We start from the raw sequence: 26,000 nt of genomic DNA, 5'->3' as shown, positions 1-26,000 counted from the left end.
TAATTTTAATATAATACGGGAAATTTACGGGAAAATACTAATACGGGAGGACGGCGGGAAAGAGGAGTAAAATACGGTAGTTTCCCGGCCAAAACGGGAGACTTGACAGGTATGTAAACAACATTTCTGTCATTTTAAGACAATGTTAATGCCACTAATATAATAATAATATCAATATATTTTAATAGAGAAGTTCAAAGAAATATTCAAAAACTGCAATTAGAATAAAAATATTCTAAACAAATAAAAATAGTGAACAATAGTGACTCATTCTCCTTCTTAACCCTTTCAAACCATGTCTCCTTTACAATGGACATCATATATTTAATTTTTTTTTTTAATATTGTGTCACAAATACCACTAATGGGGACCTATAATACAAGTAAATAAAACAGAAGCTTAGCTCCGCCCACTACACTGGAAAGCCAAGTTTGTGACATAAGAAGGTCTATATAAAATATAAAGTAAAAGTCTTTAACACAGGGTTCCAACAGTGAAAGTGACAATGGAGAATTAAAAATATATACTGTATATATTTTTAGTTAATTGAATTTAACTGGATTTGATTTTATGATTTTATTAGTTTCTTATTTTGTGTGCATTACATGTGGAAAAACGCATTTTTATATTATTTTAGTATTTAAATGGTTATGAAAAACATAATGGGCAATACCGTGGTCAGCAAAAGTATTGACTTCATATCCATATATTGTACGGTAAGTCAATAATGTAAATTTTGTGACAGGCCTAATTGCAATTTAGTCTTGCAATTACATTAGTAACCGTATCCCCCACTACTAACAATCACATAAAGGTTCTTTCGTTCTTCTTCAGACTCGTTTTTTTTTTTCTCTTTCCTGTGCTCTATGAGTCTATGAGTCAGCGCAGTAAACAAAGCGGAGAAATTACTCATCTCCATGCAACGGATTAGAAAGCGTGAGAGTTACTGAAGGAGCCATTTAATCTCGCTGGAATGATGCAACGCGAGAGCGCCGAATAATTTTCACGACCTCCAGCCCTCTGTACTCTCGCGCATCCGTTAGGAGAGCCATTGTTGGGGGAATAAAGAGGGTGGTGGGGGGATGGGAGGAGAAAACATCAGGGGGAATATATTACAGGGGAAGGTCAGCTGTTTGTGTACCAGCAATTGAACTGAACTGGATAGAGATCTCAGTGGAATACATTCATTAGTGAAACCAATAGATCTACAACATATCTACAATATATCTTATTTAGAAAAAACAACACTGGCAGAGCCAACACCAACCATACAATCAAACTGCCCTGCTGCCTTTTGACCGACAAAGCCGCTAGTCTTTTGGTCATCGAGTGCATCAGCAGCAGCTTAAAAACACAGCCTCTGACCTTTGCTGGGGTTTAAATATATAGCACATGGACAAAAGTATTGGGACAAATGCTTATTCACTGTTTTTCTGAATTCAATAGTACTAAAAGGTTTTATCCTGCTACATCATGTAAAAAGATCATTCTTTGTTTTTACACTAATCAGGTGCCAACTATCCCAAATAGCAAAGAGAAATAAAAAATGCATGCCATGCAAGAGTTCAGGAGGTTACAGTAGCTGAATGCATTCATTAGGGGTGTCCACAAACATTTAAACATTTAGGGTAAGTCCCTATACCAGGATTAAGCCAAGTCTATGTCTAGGATTAAGACTATTGGACCTATTGTACACCTTGCACAAGACGTGTCACAATGCTCCTTGCTATCTTACAGCTTGTCAACTGTCTATTTTCAGGCTTTTCTTTTGCCTCACGCTATTAAAGTAATGGGTGAGTTTAGGAATAAATCTACACTGGCATGGTAGTGAGGTCTGTTCAGGTTCATTTCAGTTGGCTCAGGTGCTCCAATGACTAATTTAAACCCTGACAACAGTCAACAGTCAACCACCCAATCCACAAATGCATGCACAAACTCAAGCTTTTAAGATACTTTTTAAGAGTATCTTACGTGCTGATTGGTTTATTTCAAATTACAGCGAAAACACACCCATTATTAATTAAGAGAATTAGTATTTGCACCCTTATGATACCAAAAACAAACCAACATGCCCTGCATCCAGCTGCATGATACACAACTGACCAGTACACTGTAGATCGTTAAAATAGGGCCCTTAATGTTCATTTCAATGGAAAATCTTCATGGAACATGCTGCAAAGGAAACTGACCCATAGTGTGATCGTGAATTTGGCACTATTGCACGCCTAGTGTTTAAGATCCTTCTGGACAATATATTGTCCAAGAAATAGTTGTAATAAATAATATTACCGTCATATTAAGACAATTCTGAGGCACCAATGCATTGATTAGTGTTCTTTTAATTAAAAGTCAATACTGTGTTTTAGAATTCATACAGTTTTACAAAACATAATAAATAACAATACTTTGATATATCTTGATATATATTTTTCACCTTACCCTATATAAGACCGGAAGCTGCATCAGTGTTTTAATTTCTCCTTAATTTGGGCCACCAGTGGCAGAGCACACAGCGTAAGAAATCCTCAGGCAGAGCAGTTTGGATGGCTTCCCTGTCGTAATCGTCTGCGCCCTTGCTGCTCTTTTATTGCGGGAAACTAAACAAGAGGTCACAATAACGAGCTCTACAGGCCCGTGATGTGCTCACACATAAATTATGTAAGAAAACAAACACTCCCCATGACCCGCTTTCAGCCCGTGGCCCCGGGAGCCGCGGTGATTCGCCGATGGTGTGGTCAAGCGTGTTTGGCCCAGACCTTTATCCAGCGAACGCGGTCCTCCGGAGTACAGAGCATACAGCACACGAACACAGATACAGTTTTTAACATGAGAGAAATGAAACAAAGCAAAGTGAGGTGGGATGTTTCAGTGGGAAATCTGCTGTTCTTTTGTTTGGCTTGTTTTTGTGCCAAATAAATGTAGGCCACATGCTCAGAGTAAGAGAGAAAGCGAGAGAGAGACAGAGAGAGAGAGAGAGAGAGAGAGAGAGAGAGAGAGAGAGAAACAGAAAAAAAAGAAGCTATGTTCACATTTCAATCCACATTGCTCAAGTCCGATTTTTTTCTCAGATCGGATTTAATGTAAGTGATCTGTATCTAATGTGTGTAATGTGAACGAATCTGTCCCTTATAACGTCTCACATGCTGAACATGTGATACCTGTATAAACGCCTCCTTCTTCAACCAACAACAACAAAAATCATCATATTAGAGAGACGAGAGACTCGTAGCTTTAGAAAGGGTTATAAATGGATGAGTTAGCAGCTCATATGTGGAGCATCTTTTGCTGGAGTGGAGAAACAAGAAACAGCTGCTCTGAAGTTCATGCTCAGGTCAAGGAGGTGAAAAAAGCCCAGGCGTCAGTTTGCTTTTGCTGTTTTTTTTTGCAGCTATAGCTGCACAGCTGCACCAAGAGATGTGTTGTGGGTTCGAGAGAGAAGCACGTAGCGCTAATGCTAATGCTAATTTGTAAAAACAAAAAGACGCATGAATTCCACACATGATTTGACCGTTCACATTTAAGTCACATGTCATTGGATTTGGTGCATATCTGATTTAGGACCCCATATGGATTTGCCATGTTCACACAGCCATGAAAAAATCTGATTTGAGCCACATTGACCAAAAAATTCTGATTTAAGTCACTTCAGCCTGTTTCTTATTTGGTATTGTTGGTATCAGTACACGGTATCTTAAAATATGGATGAATCCTCGTGAAAAGCAGCAGCAGAAGATGTAATACTTTCGCGCACTATCAGAACACACTCTCAACTTATTACACAGCAGTCCCGCCACACTCCACACAGTGTGTGTTCAACCCGGCCGCTCAAACAATGAAATCTGAAATGTCAGAAGTAAAAAACAATAAATGCCGAGCATTCATTTTCTCCATAATAGCCGAGTTAAACGAGTGCCGAGTGAATGTCACCTTAATCACAATGACATTTCCCCACAATGCTTCAGCACAATAAAACTCCAATTATTAAGCGAAGACTTTTACCACTGGCTTCCATACCGGCAGAAGTGAAAACTAAACTTATTACTGAGCAGAAGAAGATAAGCTCTGAGAGCTGCTATAAGTGAGACAGTCGTGACTCTGTAACATGTCGAGCTCTACAGGCCTGGCAGGACTTGGTATAAATTAACCGGATGAGTCTGATTGGCACCAATCCTGGAAAAAGGCCCGACTGAAGCCTCAGTCTTAAGCCAAAAAGTGCTGACCGACTTCTAACAACAGGGGTTTCCTTCCAACTCGCTCTTGGGGACCCCCAGCCAAGCTACACTTTATACCAGGTTCACAATATACGACTTTTTGAGTCATCACTCAAGCACTGGTTGTGCTTTAATCACGAGTCTTTAATCTTCAGTTGTTGAGACAAACTACACAATTTCTCACTGTGGGAAATCACAGACTCACCTGGCTGTTTTGTCACGAGAACACACCAGAACTAAACACACGACAACTAGCAACACCCTGCCAGAGAATCTCTATAGAGGAGAATACGCACTTAAAGTGAGTCCAAAATGAACGGGTTTATATGAATCAATAGAGCAAAATCAGGGTTTATGAATGTCTGATCAGTTTTATACTAAAATATGTACTTATGTCCTCAGACATAACTCCAGTTATAAACCTTTTAAACATGCTCTACCTGTATCTCCAGGATCAGCTTGCCAACCAATCAGCTCACAGTAGCAATAATGCTAGTGCACTTTTTACAGTGTAAAACCTTTTCTGTTTTCTGTAGATGAACTGAAATATGCTTTCTTTGCTTTTTTTTTTGGTAAAATACATTATTTTACTTTTTAAAATTAAAAAAAAAAGAATTACTCAGAACTCAGAAGTTCAATACAATTTTTTGCAATTTAAAGTTTTTAGCTTTTAGCTCCATTCACACTCATTTATAAAGGACTCACAACAGTCATTTACTGATATAACAGAAAGAGCAGAAAGTGATCAGACTCTCCATAAATGGCTCTGGTAATGGTTTATTTGTGATTCCATTTGCTGTAGGTAGCTGCTGCTCCTGACTCCCAGTCGCCGACTGGGTCAGATATCTTGCATGCCTTATATTTGCCACCAAGAGATGCCTGATTGGCCTCCGAAAACTACTGCCGACTGAAAAACTGGGCTAAAATCGTGTAGTGTGAACCTAGCCTGAGCCAGCAATCAGCCTTTTCATTACTATATTAACATATTTACACTATTAATGCAAAGGTGAAATTAGACTGGCACGTGTGCAAGGCCAGGAACTTAGCCACATAATCAACTGCAGCCATTTCTGGAATAAATTTACCTCCCTGTTCCATTTTCACACCTGAGCCAGTAATCAGCATCCTGAAACTCTTGATTGCCGGCCTCAGGTGTGTTTAGAGTGGGCTGTAGACAGGCTGGGGGTCCCTAAAGGCAGGAACGGAAACCCTAGTCTAATATCCACACATCAGAAAACCACAGACCCTATTAGAAAACTGTTCGCTTCCCAGCAGCCCTGGACCGCTCACATTTCCTGTCACCTCTATTAAACTGGATTTGTCGTGAAAAAAAAAATGCTGGTCATGTGCTGCTGCTACAGATGTTCACGAATAATTAACTAGTGATGGGCTAATGCACAATTTACAGTATTCAGTTCCAATCTAATTCCAATACACAGTGATACCAATACATATTACTATATTCTATCTTACTAGATATATAATAGCTCTTTTTAGATAAATACTCTTTATGTTCTTTACTTATTTAAAGTAACAAAAGTCTGTAAATTTTCCTTGGTTTAGCGATGAGTGATCTACCAAACTATTCTGTTATTAGAGTCAAGATATTTGGCTTTGATATTGATGCCACTTATTGGAATATTTTCTATTTATTCTTTATACATTATATTCTATTCTATTTCTACTCAAAAATACTACGGCTTAAAATTTAAAAGAAAACAATTTTAAGGACATTATTTTTTAATATTACCGTATTTTTCACACTATAAGACACATCGGATTATAAGGCGCACTATCAATAAACATCTATTTTCTTGTCTATGTTCATACATAAAGCGCACCGGATTATAAGGCACATTAGGCAACACTAGTAAAGTCTCGCACCTGAGTGACAAGACCTGTAAAGCTAAGCTAAGTTAAGTAAACACAACTGTAATTCTAAAATATATATATATATATATATATATATTTTAAATTCAACCCAGCACTGGATGTTAATCTACACAGACTTCTCTACTAAAAAAACATTTATGTTTATGTGCAGCAAGCTTAGATTTCCAAATTTCCACTAAGGCTGGGTGCAGAAGCATTAGCATTAGCAGCTAACTGCTAGCGCCAAAAATGCTACTGTGAGAAACCCTTTATGTTCCGGTAGCCAAGCCAATATTAGCTAGCGGTTTGTCTCACATAGCTTCTTTTAACAAAGCTTTACTCGCATTACAAGAGGAGTCTTGCTTTTTTTAGGTGTTTCCAGACTAAAACATCTCCAAACAAACAACATTTTACTCAAACAGCTAATACTATGCTTGTTTACTCAGAGAAAGAGGCTGTTGTAGGTTCATGGTAAGATGTGGAATGGAATATGGATCAGTAAGTGGATTGGAACTGAGTAAACAACACCAATACTGGAAACCTTCAGCAGCAAACACCTAATTCTGGTCCTGAAGCTCTCTGCCCAACACACCTGATTCAACTAATCAGCTAATTATCAGTAATGACAGAGTATCAGTGGGTGTGTTAAAGCGAGGAACCCACTAAAATATGCTCCAGCAGGGCCCTGGTGAAACAGACTGGAGGATGGAGGTCCTCTTGAAGAGGACCAATATTAATGTGTCACTCCTCATAAACCATCATCTCACAATAATTACTTATGACAGGTTTCATCATCAGCTATTACATCCAGCAGTGCTCCTAATCCGGCCATAACCTACACCACTTTCACCACTGTTAACTTCGTCATTAGCTCTTAACGAACGATTCGCTACTCATTTACCACTTCTACATCAGCTGTAGACCTGCATCTTCATCAGCTACTATTTATAACAATCTTCATTTATTATAATCTTCATTAATTTAGAGTAACTGTGGTGTTGACATGGTTTTACCAGAGCATTGAAAAGATTTGGGGCTTAAAAGACTTTTTAAAACAATGTACAGTGGAAGGATACATTTAGGGTGTTGTGCGGCAAAGAATAGTCCCCCAAGAAGGCTTCACCAGCTATTTTTCTTTGATAATGCTAATAACTATCTTCATCAAGCATTTGACGCTCTTACTCACCAGCTATTACCTTATGATAGACTTCCTTACCAGTAAGTGCCTTACAATAGACTTCCTCATCAACCTGTACCACTTAATTGGGCTTCCTCATCCTCATTACCGTACGATTGCCAGTTGTTATCAAATACAATGATTGGATAGTCTTCCTCACTAGCTATGAGTTTGTTACAGTCTTCCTAAACAAGTTAATACCCTTTGATAATCTTCCTCATCTGCTAATGACTTCCAACACTCTACTGTTTCATCAATCTTAATCGAGAATTGACTTACAATCACTATTTATTACCATTTTATACTCTTCCTCACCAACTATAACTATTTGACAGTCTTCCTCACCAGCTACAATCTTATGATAGTCTTCCTCATCATCTATTACCTTACTACAGTCTTACACTCTTATTATAGTCTACCTCGCTTCCTAATAACAACATTATACCTCATCAATCAAAACTATATGATAGTCTTCCTCACCAGCTACTGAATTACAATACTCTTCCTCATCATCTATTCCCATATTATAGCCTTACAGTCTTATTTTAGTCACTCTTTTCAACACTCTTCTTCATCTATTACCTTACGATAGTCTTTCTCACCAGCTACTGAATTACAACACTCTTCCTCATCATCAATTACCTTATTATAGCCTTACAGTCTTATTATAGTCTTCCTCGCTTCTTAATAACAACACTATCCCTCATTACTCATGACTATATGATAGTCTTCCTCACCAGCTACTAAACTACAACACTCTTCCTCATCATATATTACCTTATGATAGCCTTAATATTGTCTTCCTCACCAGCAACTGAATTACAATACTCTTCCTCATCATCTATTCCCATATTATAGCCTTACAGTCTTATTTCAGTCTTCCTCGCTTCCTAAAAACAACCCCATCCCTCATCAATCAAGACTTTATGATAGTCTTCCTCACCAGCAACTAAACTACAACACTCTTCTTTATCAATCTTAACTTTAATATAGTCTTATTATAGTCTTCCTCGCTCCCTAATAACAACACTATCCCTCATCATCTATTACCTTATGATAGTCTTCCTCATCAGCTAATGAACTACAACACTCTTCCTCATCATCTATTACCTTATGATAGTCCTCCTCACTAGTTACTACTATACTACACCAATCACTACTTTACTACAACACTCTTACTCATCATCTATTACTCTATTATAGTCTTATTATAGTCTTCCTCGCTCCCTAATAACAACACTATCCCTAGTCAATCATGGCTATACGATAGTCTTCCTCACCAATTAGCTACCTTGTGCTAGTCTTCCTCATCATCAACCACTGAATTACACCACAGTGATATATATTCCTCACAGTTAAAACCATACATACACCATCCTTCCTCATCAGCCAATGATTTACAGTGGTCTTCCTCATCCTCATTCACCATCACATAACTCTTCATCATCAGCTGTTCCTTTAATCAGCCCCTGATCAGATGTGGACTCATAACTCTTCATCAGCAGTTACTCACAGCAGTCCTCCTCGTCGCTGTTGTCTGAGCAGTCATCATCATCGTCGCACCTCCAGATGCTCATGATGCATCTCTGGTTCTTGCACTGAAACTGGCCGTCCTCACACTCTGCTTCAGTCCCTGTCATGCAAAGCGTTACAGTGCAATAATGAGCCATTAGCACCGAGCACGAGCTCCGGAAAGCCTGTATGAATGCATGCATGTGGCACGAGCTGGTATTGCCTATTATTGCTCTATTCATTCATGAGCAATAAGTGAATATACAATATGCAGTGAGCTACAACATTTACAGTATAAACAGATAGCTAATGTGCATTAATTGTTATATACCAATTATTATTATGGGTCCAGTAGAGGAGGATGAGGAGGAGGAGGAGGAAGGGGAAGATGAGGATGCTCCTGGAACAATAACTGGCAGTTTAACGTTATCAGTTTCTTCTCCATAAGTCATCCTATAATAGACCATTCACAGCACACTGCTCCTCTTTATAGCAGTGATATTATTATTAATATATTATTATTTGTTTTAATGTATATAATGGTGGATGATAGGTAGCTAGCATCTATTACAACCACATGGGCTGCAAGAAAGTAAGGTAGTGCAAATTAAGCCAAATCACACATTTCTCAGCGTCCAGCAGCATAAATATACTAATTTTCATATTTTTAAATCCTCGTTTTTGCCTCTCACCTTTCCCTGAGTGTAGCTCCGTCGTCAGCAAGTGAAAAAACAGTAATTTTCCCATTACAGTCCACATCTCGGAGACGCGGTGATGCTGCAGCTCCTCATCCACAAACAAAGCAGGTCCGGATAACAGCCGCTCTCCGCCGACGGAGCTGCTTCACCCCCACAGCCAATCAGAGAGCGCGGGAGGGCGCTGTGCAAAAATGTGGGCGGGGTTTATGCAAAAACACCAAAACGGTGAGTTTTTTTATGATTTATTTATTTTATATTAATCACAAAATACGAACATATGTAAAAAGTATATCAAGAAGCAACAAGAGAGTCACATAACCATTTAAGAGAATAAAAAAAGTAATAAAAATGGAAATAATAAAAAATAAATTAGAATAAAGCTTGAATAAAACATAATTCAAACATGATTAAAAAAAAAAAAAAAATATATATATATATATATATATATATATATATATATATATATATATATATATATATATATATATACATTTAAAATAAGGAAAATTAACAAAATGGATTAGAATAAAAGTGAAAAAGAATTTTGTAACAGAATTTAAATTAACAAAATTAGAATGTAAGAAATAAATTTAATTCTAATTTTGGAAAATAAACATTTTAAAGGCAATGACCACACATTTCTCCACATCTATCACAGTAGAGTATTCCTTAACTGGGATATCAGTTTTATATCTATTAATCTATTATTTATGCCTCGGTCGTGGAATGCGAAGCATGAGGGCGGAGTCAATGCAGACAGTAGCCAATCAGAGAGCGCAGGACGGCGTTATGCAAATACGCCTAAACGGTTAGCGTTGTGGAAAGCTGTGCTTAGACATCGCAGGGGGCGGGGTTATGCTAAAATAAAGGGCGGGGTTTATTCAAATCTAAATATCAACAGCTTTGCAGAATCAATTTTAACCTCAGTTTTCGAACAAAATAGCCTTAAATAGTGTTAAAAATATATATCTTAAATTAATTTATCGCCATAACGAATATGTCCAAGTCCAAACAATTTAAATAGGATAACTCTTAATTCTTATAAAAAATAGAAAAATAGAAAAAGTAAAATAGAATATAATGTAATATAATGTACTTATTTTAGTAAAAAATGGGAAAATGCAGAGATGTGCAAAACTGGCGTCTTAGCAAGAGGTGCTACTTTGAAGAATCTAAAACATGAAACATTATGGAGAAAACTTTTGACTGGTGCTGTACACTAATATATTAAATATAGGTTAAATATACATTCTGGCAACTTTGTCTTAGAAATAAATATGCTCTGTAGCTTAAAGAAATTTTGTTGATTGTTGCTATAAAATTAAAGTATTGAAGTAAAAAGGAAATCAGAAACTCCTAATTGGGATATATGTTCCCGAATATTCATATTGGGATGAGGTTCTTAATTAACTAAATTTCCTTTAATAACACCACTGAAGTGTTTAATAAAACCTGCTAATCCTTTCCTGACTACATTAAGGAAATGAATGTATATGTACAGTATATACATAAATAAATACAAATAAAGCCATCTCATTTTTCTTAGCTGCAGTTTTTTAAATTAATTATAGGTATAAAATCTGTTCTTTCTTTGTTTTTGTTCATTTAATTAGTATAATTTGTAATTTTGTCATTTTTTTGTGTTTGTATGCTATAGCAAATCAAAATATCCAACAAAAAACAAGCAAAACAAGTGATAAAGACATGAAACAGTCTGATATAAATGCTGTATGGAATAAGGAAAGAGTTCTTCAGCACTTAGCTGAGTACTTCTCATGCTAAAGGTGACTTTCCCAAGGGCAACATTTACAGCTCAGTAAAACAATGGGAGGCGCAGTGAGCTCTCCAACAACGCCAGAGATTCCGTCAGTCAAAACTAGGCCACGGATAATCAGTCATTTTAATAATGGTAAGCTGGAGCTGAACCCTTCCCCCAACCTTTTATTCATTTCTCCGTAAAAAAAGGACAATTTACAGCCGCAGAGGGATCCGGGTTCTGCTCCCAGTTCATGGAAAAAGGTCTCAGCGTGTAACAGGCTGAGTCTACCTTCAGCTTCTGCATTAATAATCTCTGTGGAAAGGGAAACAAACAAGTGCTACTCAAAACCTGTCTGCTCAAACAGAAGATGATACAAGAGAGAGTTTAATATTAATATTTAATTTTATTGAATTATCTTTGTATCTAATTAATTTAATGTTTTATAGTTCACTCTGATTGTGTGGATTAACTGTTTTTATATATAGAAATCAATCAACCTTTATTTTGACTCACACTAAGTACATTAAGAGCAACCCTTATTTTCAATATAGCTGATTATTTACAAAAACAGGGATTAACACGACAAAAATACTAATAACTACATTTAATCATTTTAAAATAACAGTAAATAAAAGATAAAAATAGATCAACATAAAAATAGAATATGAATAATAAAAACTTGAGCACTTAGCTGTGATTTCACAGTTTTATCTGTGTGTGCAATACAAGTATATGGTGAATATATACATATATGGCTGTCTTGTGTTTTGTAATAGGTATTCAAACTATGATGCAAATCCCTCTAGTGGTGCACATGATAATTACAGGAGGTGATTCATTTTAATTACAGGAGTTAAAAAAAAATAATATTTGGGTCTCAAAAACAGACTGAATAAGTCATTGTTGACGCTTATGTAAAATTAACAGTAAAGATAATACATAATATAAAATAAAATAACATACAATAATACAAATTGTAAAACTGTAAAAAGGGCAAATAAAATAATAATATCAGATAAAATTACAAAAGGTTGTGCCTGTGAGATATATTAAAATAAATCAATTAAAACAAATAGTAAAATCAAAAAGTGTAAATCGATACATATGTAAACAGTCTTGGGGTCAAATCCTGGGTCATGCTGCTTGACCTCAGCAGCCGGAGTCCGAGAGAGCAAAAATTGGCCATAAAAAAAGGTTAAAAAAAGGTACTGTGCAAAAGTTTTAGGCACCAAAGCAAATGACACTAATCCATTTTACCTGAAAAAACACCACATATGATTTGAACAGATGCAAATAAACATAAATACAGTAAAACATAACAAGGAATTCTCATTTTTAACTAAGATATGTAAGATATGTTTTATCCTGTGAGCCTGAAGCTAAAGAACGAAGTGTTGTTTCTCCAGATTTCTCCTGGATGCTCCTCAGCCAGAATGTGTATATTATGTCCAGTTCCGTCAGCAGCTCACCTGATTTACCAACCTTACCAATTTACCAAACCAGCTGTTGATTAATATGATGAGAACTAGAAATAAATAACTCTATTAAACTCAGATGAGCGATGAGAGGTTAGGAGATGTTGTTTTAAGGAAAACAGGGCTGTAAAAGCTGTAACTGTTTTTTGTAAAATTGCTGTTTGTATTTATTGTAATGCTGTAATGTTTTTGTGTTTTACTGAGCTGATAAACACTTACTACACAGATTAGAAGCTTTTTTATTACTGAAATTCCCACAGGTGCCAAAAACATTTGCACAATATTGTATATTTGACTGAACTATAGAAATTATAGAATGTTACATATAATAAAAACATACCAGCTTTATAAGTACCAAAGAAACAGACTTCTAAAACATAAAAATCCTAGAAGCTGGAAAACTCAACAATAGAAATGTCATGTAGTTTCTCCAGATTTGACCTGGATGATTTCCCTCAGCCAGCATGTGTATATTATGTTCAGTTCCGTCAGCAGCTCACCTGATTTACCAACCTTACCAATTAACCAAACCAGGTGTTGATTAATATGATGAGAACTAGAAATAACTCTATTAAACTCAGATTAGGAGGAGAGATTAGGAGATGTTTTAAGGAAAACAGGGCTTTAAAAGCTGCACTGCTTTTAAACATTTGCACAATATTGTATATCTGACTGAACTATAGAAACTAAAGAATGTTTCTTATAATAAAAACATACCAGTTTTATAAGTACCAAAGAAAAAGACTTCTAAAACACTAAAATCCTAGAAGCTGGAAAACCCAGCAGAAGAAATGTCATGTCGTGCCGTCCCCTCCTACACACTAACACACGAGAGTCGACAGATAATAAAAGGCCTTAGCAGATTTTCTAATAAGTCACAGCTCTCCTCTTGTCATCTTTCTAATACAATAAAGCTCATCTGAGGCAGGAACGATTCACCGCTCCCACTGCACTCAGAACACAGCTCCTGATAATGTGTTAAATTCATCATTTTCATGTACTTTAAAAGAAATATATTATAATGATTATTAAAGCATTTGTGTGCATCTACTCTGAATTGCGTCCTGAATTGCATTCTGTTCCTTCTGCGCGCAGAGATTATGCGCGTGTGACCGGACTGAATGCATAGGGCTGTGATTTATATGGACATATCTGTGTTAAATGAGCCTTGAAAGTTGGCCGGGTTGGAAATAAAAAGGAAAGCGATTTTCACCAAGCGAAGAATAAAAAAATCAGACGTTTAAAAAAAAGAGGTCAAAAGCAGACAAAAGGTCATCCAGGTCCGTGTGGCTTAGACTCAGAATGCAAAATCCACTGGGCTTCTATCCAAAGCATCCAAGAGATTGGGGTCCAGAATGTCACACATCTGGATTTTCTCATCTGTCAAAGCTATTGTGGTGTTTACGTCCTCTCACAAATGAAAAAATGCCACGGGCTGATTTGTTTTTATTACCTGCTCCAATAAAAAAACACGCCAGATGAAAGAGCCACCCAGTGCATGTGATAAAAAAAATCAAATAAGGCTGTAGTATTTTTCATTTTAAAACAAAGCCAAAACTGTGAGGAAAAAACTGTGTTTCTTGAATTTTGTGGCATTTTCTGTACATTTACAGCCATATCGGCTGAACAGTAGCACGTTTTCAGTAATTCTGTTTGTCAAATTTGGATTATCAAAGAGTTAATATCAATATAATGTGCCTTTTGTGTCCACAGTATAGCTGTTTATAAAGTCTAAAGATTTACTCATTCAACTCATTATTACAAATATACAGGACTGTGAACCTTAACTTTAAAGTACTTTTTTAAATTATTTTTGTACTTTTATATTTTATAATGTGCTGCCTGGTTAAGTTGAATATGCTTTTAATTTTTTTTTTTATAAATACAGTACCACTTAAAAGTTTTGACACCCCTTAAATTTAATGTTATTTAATTGTTTTGAAATGTTCTGCATTGTAGATTAAGACATATGGAAAAACATATGGAATTATTTAGTAAACCAAAAAGTGTTAAACAAACCAGAATATGTTTTATATTTTACATTAAAATATTTTACAAACTGAGATAGAGACATTTTTCTGAGAATTTTGCCTCATCGCAGTGTTGTTAGCCAATCAGAGGCGATATGTTTGCATGTATGAATAATAATGAGCAAGAGCCGAAATCCAGCTCCACTCCTCAACCAGACTAAAGCAGAGTTATACCAGATCACCAGAGCAAATGGCATTCATTCATGCTACAGACACAACTAGACATTTTAAAATGAATGAAAAAATGATGAAACAAGACTTTTAAGTTACTACATGATCCTGTATGTGTTCCTTCATAGTCTGGACGGGTTGGACGGGCTGGTACTGTATCTGAGAACACCTGCTGCAGATGATGACTGGTGTCTACAGACTTCAGGGGGTCTTTTTCCTAGAAAATCCCCAAAATCTGACTGATTGACCTGAGTTGACCCCAATCAGGTTAATAATGTGACCCGTGGGAAAGCGTGGCTGCAGTTTTCCCAGGTCAGAAATGTTACAGTGTTGATGAACGCGGCGCCGTCCAGACTGGCGCGTGGAATAAATTCAATGCAATAAAATAAAAAAAATCAGTTTTAACATTAGAGATACCAGTGTGAGTACGGTGCAGGTCCGGATCAGATCACCGCTAAATCCGGTTTAACGGCAGCTGATATGAACACGGGAAAAGCGTCCCGAAGCCCGAAGTGCTCGCGGTGCCGCAATCACGGTTTTACCGCAGACCGAAAAGGCCATTCCGGTAAATGTGCGTTTCTGGAGTGCACGTGCTGGAAGTGCTCGCTTATCACCGAGAGAACCCGGATTATGGCCAATCAGCGGCGGATCCGGCGGACCGCCCCCGCCCACAGCGCGGCCGCCGCTGCCCCGGTGACCGGCCACGCGGTGCCGGCACCGACTGGAGCAGAGCGGCCCGCGCGCACAGCAACAGACACCGAGCCCGCGAGACGGCCCGCGGAGCCCGCCGCCTACCGGAGCAGCGCGGGAGTTTACGGTAAAACATTTTTATTAAGAAAAAATAAATAAAAAACATATTTAACGATTCAATTATAAAAGTCTTGTTACTGTAAATAAAGAAATCACATTAAACAACATTTACGGTAGTGGGTATAGGTTAGTTAATTAAATGAACGTTAGTTAAATGTTAACGCTACCCTAATGAACACTAAACACTAATTAAAATGAAAGTCTTATTATTTATTAAATCATTTATTAAATTATTAAATATTTATCAAATGATTTATTTATACAATTAATAAATCACATTAAACAACAGTTGTAAATATAGGGTAGTTCATTAAATTAACATTAACCTAAATGTTAACGCTATCCTAAATAATGCTAAGCATTGATTAAAATGAAAGTCTTATTATTTGTTCAATATTTAATTAAATTGAATAAATATTTATTTAATTATTTATTTAAAAAATATATAAAACACATTAAACAACATTTACAGTTGTAGATATAAGTTAGTTAATTGAATTTACGTTAATTAAATGTTTATGCTACCCCAATTAATGCTAAACGTTGATTAAAATGAAAGTCTTATTATTTATTAAATCATTTATTAAATAATTAAATATTAATTGAATTATTTATTTTTAAAATAAAGAGATCACAATACACAGCATGCAGTTACAGTTATAACTGGTAGGTTAAAGTTGTATATGCAGGTTTATTAAATTAACGTTATTTTAATGTTCATGCTACCCTAATTAAGGCTGAACATTGATTAAAACGAGAGTCTTTTTTATTTTTAAATAAAGAAATATTATTAAACAGCATGTAATTACAGTTACAGTTACTATAATCTTTAGTAATTCCACATCTTCACTGTAATTCTGTCTTATAAACATTCTGTCAAAATTATATATATATATAAATATTAGCTAAGGCTAAATTTTAAATATATTTTTAAAAATCTTTATTTGTCTTAAAAAGTTTTTAAAGATCTGAATTTGTCTTAAAAGTCTAAAAGAAGATCTTAATTTGTTTTAAAAAGTCATTTAAAAATGTGTCTTAAAAAATATTTGGGGAATGCTCATGCTCTGTTAGTTTTACTGTTTTTGAGATCAGATGTTTAGTAATCAGATTGATAGTGGTGGGTTCTTTATACTCAGCTTTAAGTTTATTGTTAACACAATAATTGTTAACCAGAGAATTTTCTACTTTTAGCTACTTGTTGTAATAAAAGCTTTTATTTTGTAGTTTTATTAAGACATTCAGGATTTTTTTTCCTCTTCCATGCAATTTTGAGCATCTCGATTGTGAGCTATGGTTTATTAAATTAATATTCCATATCAATGCCATATTGATTCACTATTTAAATTAACACCAAATTCAATGTTGATTTAACCACAACATCAGGTTGGTTCAATGTTGGCACCAATACTTTCATAATTGGTTATTGACAGGTGACAGACTGTTATTTTACCATTTTATGGTGCGCTAATGTGGGCTAAATTTTCCTTCTGCTTTTGTTGCTGGGTCTTATGTAGCTAAAATTACATGTTGGCAATAATATGGATTTCAGCCATGTGTACAGTGTAATATATTAGTAAACTCTCAGGTAACAGCTCACCTTTACTGTTAGAACAGTCAGACTGTGGTGTTTTGATGCTTTAGCTGAAATATCCTGTATAACAGCACTCTCAGTGACATTAAAAGACTTTTTTTTTCAGACCCAGCCACCTATTTTACCCCAGATGCCCCTCAGCAGATCCCTTACTCATACAAGATGGTAACGATGCCGCTGCTGCTGAGTTACCAGCATCCTGGCGGCTTTGTGTACCCAGCTTTTTTTGTGAGCCTCCAACAGCCTCCTCCAGGAGAAGCCATCGGTTTCCCTCCACCTCCAACCAATGGCACCCCGCAGGTACGTTTCTGACCTGAACTGCAGCTCACATTTTAAAATCAGGCCTGAAGACTGAGGCTAATAATTGTTAATTGTAATAAAACACATTAGCCCTATTATCGGAATGAGATTAGTGTCTCAGGGGGACGTCTGTGAAAAATATTTCACACTGCTACTCAGTGATAAAACTTGTGCATTCGGACTGCAACTGAAAAACACTTGACATCATTGAGCCACAATATGTCCATTTAAATTATTTATTTTTAGTGTTTTCTGTGTTAAAACTGTCTATTTTTTTTTTACACATGAGCAGACTGAGGATGCTCCAGAACTGAGAAATTCCATTACTGAGCTAATATCTAGCGCTCTTTAGATTTCTTAATCAGATTTCTAGATCAGATCAAATCAGAGTATGCTGTTTACTTTACCACTTTCTTGCAGTAATCCAGTGATTAATGGATTTTTTTACGCAGGTAAACACACACAATGTCTTTAACATATTTCTTTCTGTTTTCTCTGTGCAGTGGTGCTTCAATGTAGCCAGGGACGAGATGCCGATGCCGATCTTGGACATTGATATTTCCAACAAGGAGCAACACACTCAAAGAAAACCTCCACCTATGTAAGCAATTAAAAACCGCTAATGTCTGTTTTCATTGGCCACCAAAAAAAAAAAAACATTTCCCAAGAAAATTTTGTAAAATGCCCTTTTAAAATGCTCAATAAAGATTTGTACGTTTGTTAAACGTCTGTCTTAGCATACATGCATTTAATCATGGAGTGGGTGGTAACAGGGAAGTGACCACTAGCATTTGGCTGGAATTTTCTATTGACCAGTGTAGACTTTTATAATGATCCCCTGGCTGCAGGACCTTGGTTTTAAGGAATATAAAACCCAGCTGTTGGATGCTGCCTTTGAGAAAGAACTTCAGAGCTCTGAGGAAATGCTCTGCTCTCAGTTCTTCACTCTCTGAAAGCTGCTCTGTCCATAACCCCAGAACAAAATGCCATTTCCAAAGTGGTGGCTATGGTAACCAGTCACCAAGAAAAGGTCAACTTTTTCCTCAGTCGTTTACTTGCATTTACTTTGATGAAAGTCGCTTCTACTGCTAAAATATTAAATGTGCAAACACCTCAAATTAACATTAGTTTCATTTTAATTTAACAGCATTTTTTAAAACCAGCAAAAAAATAAGTACTTTTTCTGTGTTTTTAGCAAAAGACAAATTCAAACTTCCCATTCTCATTTCTCAATATATATCTACTAGGGACAGATTATATATGTCCTGTATCATTTAATTTACTTCATTATTAGTATTATTGACTGGCTATTGCGGATCATTCACTTCTGTTAGATAGAATTCTGATAGATCTGATAGAATCTGATAGAATTCTTGTATTTTTCAATATCTCAGCTAGGGGTATTTTGACATATACCCAAGAGTATCGTTATCGCAAATATACCATGAAATATCGTGATGTTATTTTAGAGCCATATCGCCCACCCCTAATCTGGAAAGATTTTTAATATTCTAGACAGCCAGAAACTACATGAACTTTGGTTTGGTTTGACTTAAGAAACAAATCTGATTTACCTGCAGTTTAATGACTGAACAAATGTGCTGAACATTTAAATGAATAAAGAATCTTTACACCTTTAAAAGTGATGGTCTTTTAGAAATTCATACTAACATGTCTCTTTTTTTCACGTACAATTTGGACGTCTTAAAGTCCCAGCCTCTAAACTCCGTGGCTTTGGTGATCGGGCTTTTTCCAGACTTGCTCCTCAACTATGGAATTCTCTCCCATCTGCGGTCAAACACTCCTCCTCTCTTTCCTTGTTCAAATCTACACTCAAGACTCACCTCTTTTCTCTTGCCTACGACTTTCCCTCTGTTTAATGTGCTATACCACTTATCCCTGCTGTCCTGTTCTCATACTATGTTGATTGTCGGTCACCACTTGTTGTGTAATGTTTCTATTTGTTTCCACTAATGATGACTGTAAGCGTCTGTGGGTTTTAGAAAAGAGCAATATAAAAATAAAAGTATTATTATTATTATTATTAATTTCAAAATCAAAGTGCTGCTTCTACAGGAGCACTATTTTCCTAAACTGTATTTGTGTATAGATATGTGGTAGTATTTCATGTCAATCAAGCAATATTTCCATTTATATTTTTCTTACAGAGCTATAGAACATCCCTACAAGGCAGCAGATGTTAAGAATCAGCTCTGTGATTGGCTAAAAATCCAACCTGAGCCATGCCACTCTTTACTTCCACGCATCTACAAAACCAACTTGTTTAACCTGCATCTTCTGTCTTTAGTGAAAATGTTTAAACCTTTTCCTTCAGCTGAAAATCTGACGGTTCCTGAATTAAATTCTTGACTTGCATCTAGACTCCGCTGTCGCACAAACCGCCCTGTCGACCGACTTCAAACGGGGCAGTGGGCGGCTAAGCCAATTAGCACAGCAGTCCATTACACTGCCATGAATATTAATATCCTCCTCTGGCAGGGCTGTGCGGAGCATTTAAAGCAGATTTATGCACGTCAGTTTCAGATACGGAAATGAAGTCTACGATGGTAAGTGTTTCCTTTTTTTTTTGGGGGGGGTGAGTGGAGTGGCTGTTCCAAGCGCAAATGCTAAATTCATCCGTTTCATTGTGAAAATGCTGCTAAATTGAGACGAGGTCATTCAGAAATTTGGGTTTGTGTGTCACCGTTTGGCTCATGGAAAACAAACGCACTCTCAGAGGCACTCATTATAAAATATGTATTATAATTACAGAGGAAAACACATAATGCGTGTGACGCCTGTGTCATGAGAATGTGGGCACTCTACATTTATTTCTCCATCCAGGACTGAGCTTAACACTGTGAGAAACAGAAACAGCCCATGGGGGGGTACAGCTTTTCCTTACAAAATTATTTTTTACAGCAGTAACCAGAGAAAAAAAACTATATATCCAATTAGTTCATGTTGCAGAGTTTAGAAAAGGAGAAAGAGGGGGGAAAAAGGAAGAAAAGAACACAGCTTAGAATAAAACTGACATAAAAAGAAGGAGAAATCCAAGGGGAATCCTCGAATGGCACCGGAAAAGCCGACTAATGAAGGAGGAGCCGTTTCAAATCAAGTCCTCTCACCAGACGAGTGTCCGAGTCAACCACACGGCTGCATTAGCATGTGCAGAATCTGTGGAACGGTGGTGAGAAGCAGAGCGGTGGCCATGTGGACGCCATGGATGATCAAGTGTCTTAACAGAGAAGTCCACTTGCATAGAAACATAAGGGGAAACTAACTAACTAACTAACAGGAGTAATCCCTCACTTTCGGGACTTCATTTTCCGCCGGGTCTCCTTTCCTGGTCTTTTCTGTGAAAAGACAAACAGACAGACAATAAATAAGCATGACAAAATAGAAACTGTAACTATACCTATAAATCTACACAACAACCACAAAAAGTCCACAAAAAATAGTTTTAAAGCTGAATAAAGGCAACAATGACTTTAGAAAAATATGGTGTTGTTGATACTGGAGAGCAGCACATCTCCTCCAGACACTGATAGATTTGGGAATAATATGGACTGCTGCATAAACCAAGCCTGGTGAGTTAAATTCAGTGAGAAATTAAGAAAAAGCAGAGGGAAGTGACCCGAAAGAGGGATCTTTTCTTAGAGTGTGTTGTATGGTTTTCTCTAGAAAAAAATAAGAGACCACTGAAAAATGTTGGGTTTCTTTGATTTTAGAAAACTGAAAAACTCTAGAATATAATCAAGAGGAAGATGGATTATCACAAGCCATCAAACCACCAAACTGAACTGCTTGAAATTTTACACCAGGAGTAAAGCAGCATAAAGTTATCCAAAAGCAGTGTGTAAGACTGGTGGAGAAGAACATGATGCCAAGATGCATGATTAAAACTGTGATTAAAAACCACCAGGGTTATTCCACCAAATATTGATTTCTGAACTCTTTCTTAATTTCTTTCTTGTAATGTTTTCCTGTTGCCACTTCACAAACACAAAGCTGTGCTGTACAGTGATTTTACTAGAATCACTAATTACAACAAATAAGTAAGAAAAACGGTTAACAGAATTAAAAGGGTCTTACATTTTTTCCTCCTTTGCCAAATTTCTTTCCCCCTTTCCCGTGGGCTGCTTTAGCCCGGAATCCTGAAACGTCATCATGGCTTTCTTTCGTGTTCCTTTTGGAGCCTTTCTTCCTGCCTCCAAAGCCAAACTTCTGGTCCTTGTACTTCCTCTTAGAGCTTGGGCTAAAGAGAGAACAGATTTTAAGTAAAACAGAACACGGTCCTCCAGCAAAGATCTACAAGTACAGAACCACAGCAAATCTCATCAGCCCACAGGTATAATGTGGTATAAAAGGAAATACACAGTTTTTAACCTGTAAACGGCAAAAATCAGTTCCATTTACATTACATTACATTATATAATATAGCATTTAGAGCATGCTTTCATTCAAAATTAGGTTCCAGAACCAGGAACTGTTCAGACGCAGCTGAGATCACGCTCACCCTCCTCTTTTGCCCATCTGTTTCTTGGATGAGGCGGGTCCATTCTTTCCCTCCTTATCTCCTTCCAAGAAGTCCAACTTGTCTGTCATGCCTGAAGAACACAAACACTGATAAAACACACTCTCAAAATAAACAGGTTATTTTTAAGGTAAGACAATAAGATGTTCCACAGAGCCTCGAGTAGTGCATCTGAAAATATGAGATGAATATCAATGAAAAGTCACTGTTTTTCAGTAATTCAGTTGAAAATGTGAAACTCATATATTATATAGATGTGTTACACACAGAATGATGTATTTTAAGCGTTTATTTTGTTTTATTGTTGATGATTATGAAGCTTACAGCCAATGAAAACCCAAGAATCAGTGTCTCAGAAAATTGTAATATTATATCAGACCAATTGGTACTTTTGGCAGTGTGGGCAGTGTGCTAAGTCCTGCTGGAAAATGAAATCCACATCCCTATAACACTTGTCAGGAGAGGAAAGCATAAAGACAACTTTTATGGAGATGTGGATTTCATTTTCCAGCAGGATTTGGCACACTGCCAAAAGTATTAAGTGGTCTTGTATAATATTTTAATTTTCTGAGACACTGATTTTTGGGTTTTTATTGGCTGTAAGCCATAATCATCATAATCATCAACAATAAAAGAAATAAATGCTTAAAATAGATCACTTTGTGTTAATACATCTTTACATTTACAACTGAATTACTGAAATAAAGTAACTTTTCAATGATATTCTATTTTTTTTAGATGCACTAGTACTACAAAAAGAACCCAAACCTCTCTGATATTTCTTCACTGCCGTCATCATGTCCCTCTTCTGCTTCTGCCTCTTCTGGAGAACCTCCACTTGTACCTAGAAAGCAAAAAACCCTTAGCAACAACTCAAACTGTTTAAATACTTTAAAATAAACGTCGGTTTTGAGGTCTGACCTTTTTGCCGAACTTCCTCTGTTCTCTCAGCTTCTTGGCCTTTTCAGAATTCTCCATTGCTACTTGCTTCTGCATGAGCTTCTTCCTGATCTGAAAGAAAAAGACAAATTAATAAGGACAGTGCTGTGTTTACATTTTATTGGAATACCACAATGATAAATACATTTTCTACTAGGACATTCACTTGGACATAACTTGGATTCGCTTGTTAAGTTGAGGTGAGTTTTAGACAGAGTAGAAGACAATCAGTACTGTATGGTACATATAATACATTTTTTCAGTGAAGCTGCTGTTAATGAATGTTTTTTTTGCTAGGGGTGCTCCATATCATATGTTCATGAAAAAAAAAACAAAAAAAAAAAAACGTGTATACGTGCTAATTACTAATAAGCATTGAGGGTTTTTTTTGTATAATAATTTTTTTGCTTAACTTTACACTGTTTCTATGAAACATTATTGTCTGTCAGATTATGTTGTTACAATTTTGGAAGGATACTTTTTTTTTTAATAAAAAAAAACACTTTTTATTTGTTTGTTCTGCTGAATGTTAAAATACATAAATAAAATTACACTGTTTTTGTCTTTCACTGAAGAATATAATTATCGCAAAAATATTTTAATAGTTTGTGCATGTTATTTTTGTAATCTATATGCATTTAACAATGTTATATGTTGTTCTGTCCATTGAATATTGAACTACTATGCTAGCACAGAATGAACCAAGACTGCTACAGTGCACAGTGACAGTACGCTTGTGTTCTCACGCTCTGTTCATTTATAGAAGCTAAAATGAGGCAAGAACTTACCTTCTGCATATGCTGATCAGTCTTGGACATCTCTGCAAAGTAATCATCAGGCCTTTTAGTAAAAATATTCAGCTTCTTTAACTTTGGAAGGGCCTCAAGAACAGTTGCTTGAGCCTGTCGATAGCTGGAAACACAACAATAAAGAGAAACCTCCAGATTAATCATCCTTTAAGAGTGATTTTACTGCTCCTTAATATCTGACTGGTAATAATTCATACATAAAGTGCGCGGGATTAAAAAGCCTTCATAATACAAGGACTTCATAATAAAAGTCCTCAGTCCAGCTCATATACTTATAAAAAAAATATGCTCCATATATAATTTGGCATGTGTGACTGTCTTCTATAACAGTTTTTAAATGTTTAGGTGAATAAAGGTGAAGTTATAATAAATAGATCTAGTGTTGTAAGAGATATACATCATTTATACTATTAAAAACAACAGCAAAGGATATTTATTCTTTGGCTCCAAAGCTTTGAGATTTTTTTTAAACAGAACTCATACTTACAAATACATTTCCCTCTGAAAATCGTCCTCAGGATTGACGTCGTCGTTGCTCGGTCTTCCTTCAGCTTTGGCCAGAACGTCATCTACTGGTTTGTTGGTGAGGTCCAGCCTCTCGACCCAAGGCAGGTTCTTCTTAAAGTCAGCCAGGCACTTCTTCAGCCCCTCCTTGTAGAACAGAACAGAGGTGTGTTGGTTTTGCTAAATAGTATCTCTAGAGAAATAAAGTAATAATAAGTAAATTAGGGAACTCACTACGTTGTTGACGGCCTTCTTTGGTTCTTCTAGAGGAATATTTAAACCAGGTTTGAGAAGTCCTTTGGCAAAAGCCTCCTGGAGCTGAATGGAGATGAGAAGAAGGTTAGGTAAAGCGTAGATTTGCAGGATTTCAGTGAGTTTGCTTTGTGACATCATTAGTTGGTAAAAATAAAATGGTGAGTATTTTTTTATGGCCCAAAATTTTAAAAAGTCCTTGAAAATCACAATGGAAAATCAGAGAAATAGGATTATTCCAGGCAAGGGTATTTTTGCAATAACGATATACTTGGCAAAATAGAAAAACAGAAAAACAATTCATTAATTTCAGGAATATAGTATAATAGTATAACAGAATAATCGTAATGTGGCAAAATAAATAAAATAGCATAAAATAATATGCAGATAAAAAAAATGCAGAATATTTTCATGCATATAAAGTGCAAACTAAAACAATTATACAATAAATACACCTAAAGCTTTACAGTAAATAATAGACTACATTTAAGACAAAGCATCCCTTTTATCACGATATGGATTTTTAATATCATGATAAATATGTGTCACGATATATTGTATACGACATAATATTGCCCACCTCTAGTGTTGAGTTTCAATATCTGAGACTCTTAGGCTATCAGAAACTACATATCAAACATGTATAATGTGTGTTAAGACTCCTCTGAAGGTCGTAAAGATTTTTGTTCACACTGTTCATTATTTATTTTTGTTCATATTCGCTAGATTGCAGTTGGATCTACCAGTTCCACCTTAAATGGGTCTGCAGTCACTTACTGTAAGTTAAATGCAGCTCCAGTTAAGGTGGAACTGACAATACACAAAGTAAGCTGGTTATTATAAACAAAACTTAAATCTATACGACATCCAAAACGGTCGCAAAATACAACTCGTTCTATCGAAGTGACTTTAGACTCGTTTAAAAAACAATTACCATCGATAGAAATACAATACTACCTTAAAACATTTTAAACAACACAGTTCTCACCTCCCCATCAGATAATTCCTCATATTCCTCTTCAGACTCCAGCCCCAGCTGACTGTCCTCCTCTATATCTACCATTTTAACACTGAAAAACTTCGTTATGATGATAAAAAACACGTTATTAAAGGCTATCGTTTCTTTTCACGTGTGATTCAAGCTCTCACAGCGTGGGCAAACAACGCTGCGGCACAGATCGCGGTCCGGGTAGAACCAAGACTCTTCTGAGAACAGTTCCGACCTCGAGTGCGCTCCTCCAGTGGTTTAAAAAAAGGACTTTTATATTTTTAAATGTTTCATATCGCTTTTTTATTCAAAGTTTGAATATTGTTTCTTTTTGCTGTGGAATATTTTTTTTAAATTAAAATTGT

General features: G+C 36.1%; 3 protein-coding genes across 5 annotated transcripts in view; 1 reads left to right on the top strand and 2 right to left on the bottom strand.

Moving 5' to 3' along the window:
* The window catches only part of LOC103046677 (low-density lipoprotein receptor-related protein 8), a 114,465-nt gene extending 104,858 nt beyond the window's left edge, over positions 1 to 9,607 (bottom strand). For all 3 annotated transcript variants that reach the window (XM_022677815.2, XM_022677816.2, XM_022677817.2), the window contains exons 1-2: positions 9,465 to 9,607; positions 8,774 to 8,893 (exon numbers count right to left, since the gene is read on the bottom strand). In XM_022677815.2, the coding sequence (XP_022533536.2) occupies positions 8,774 to 8,893; positions 9,465 to 9,531 (187 nt within the window). In that variant the 5' untranslated portion in view covers positions 9,532 to 9,607. The remainder of the gene's footprint in view (positions 1 to 8,773; positions 8,894 to 9,464) is intronic.
* Positions 9,608 to 15,218: 5,611 nt separating this feature from the next.
* Positions 15,219 to 19,156, top strand: LOC111190870 (doublesex- and mab-3-related transcription factor B1-like). The gene is made up of 3 exons (XM_022664557.2): positions 15,219 to 15,722; positions 17,413 to 17,606; positions 18,110 to 19,156. The coding sequence occupies exons 1-3, from the start codon at positions 15,386 to 15,388 to the stop codon at positions 18,209 to 18,211; spliced, it is 633 nt and encodes a 210-aa protein (XP_022520278.2). The 5' UTR covers positions 15,219 to 15,385; the 3' UTR covers positions 18,212 to 19,156.
* Positions 19,157 to 20,349: 1,193 nt separating this feature from the next.
* ebna1bp2 (EBNA1 binding protein 2) lies at positions 20,350 to 25,849 on the bottom strand. The gene is made up of 9 exons (XM_007250642.4): positions 25,636 to 25,849; positions 24,630 to 24,713; positions 24,379 to 24,542; positions 23,871 to 23,994; positions 23,065 to 23,154; positions 22,912 to 22,987; positions 22,126 to 22,216; positions 21,702 to 21,864; positions 20,350 to 20,962 (listed from the first exon to the last, which is right to left on the bottom strand). The coding sequence occupies exons 1-9, from the start codon at positions 25,708 to 25,710 to the stop codon at positions 20,915 to 20,917; spliced, it is 915 nt and encodes a 304-aa protein (XP_007250704.3). The 5' UTR covers positions 25,711 to 25,849; the 3' UTR covers positions 20,350 to 20,914.
* Between the last annotated feature and the right edge of the window lie 151 nt (positions 25,850 to 26,000).

Source organism: Astyanax mexicanus, chromosome 8 (genome assembly GCF_023375975.1).
Source record: "Astyanax mexicanus isolate ESR-SI-001 chromosome 8, AstMex3_surface, whole genome shotgun sequence".
Taxonomy (NCBI): Eukaryota; Metazoa; Chordata; class Actinopteri; order Characiformes; family Acestrorhamphidae; genus Astyanax; species Astyanax mexicanus.
Note: the sequence above shows the minus strand (reverse complement) of the source record. Positions and strands in the feature narration are given on the sequence as shown.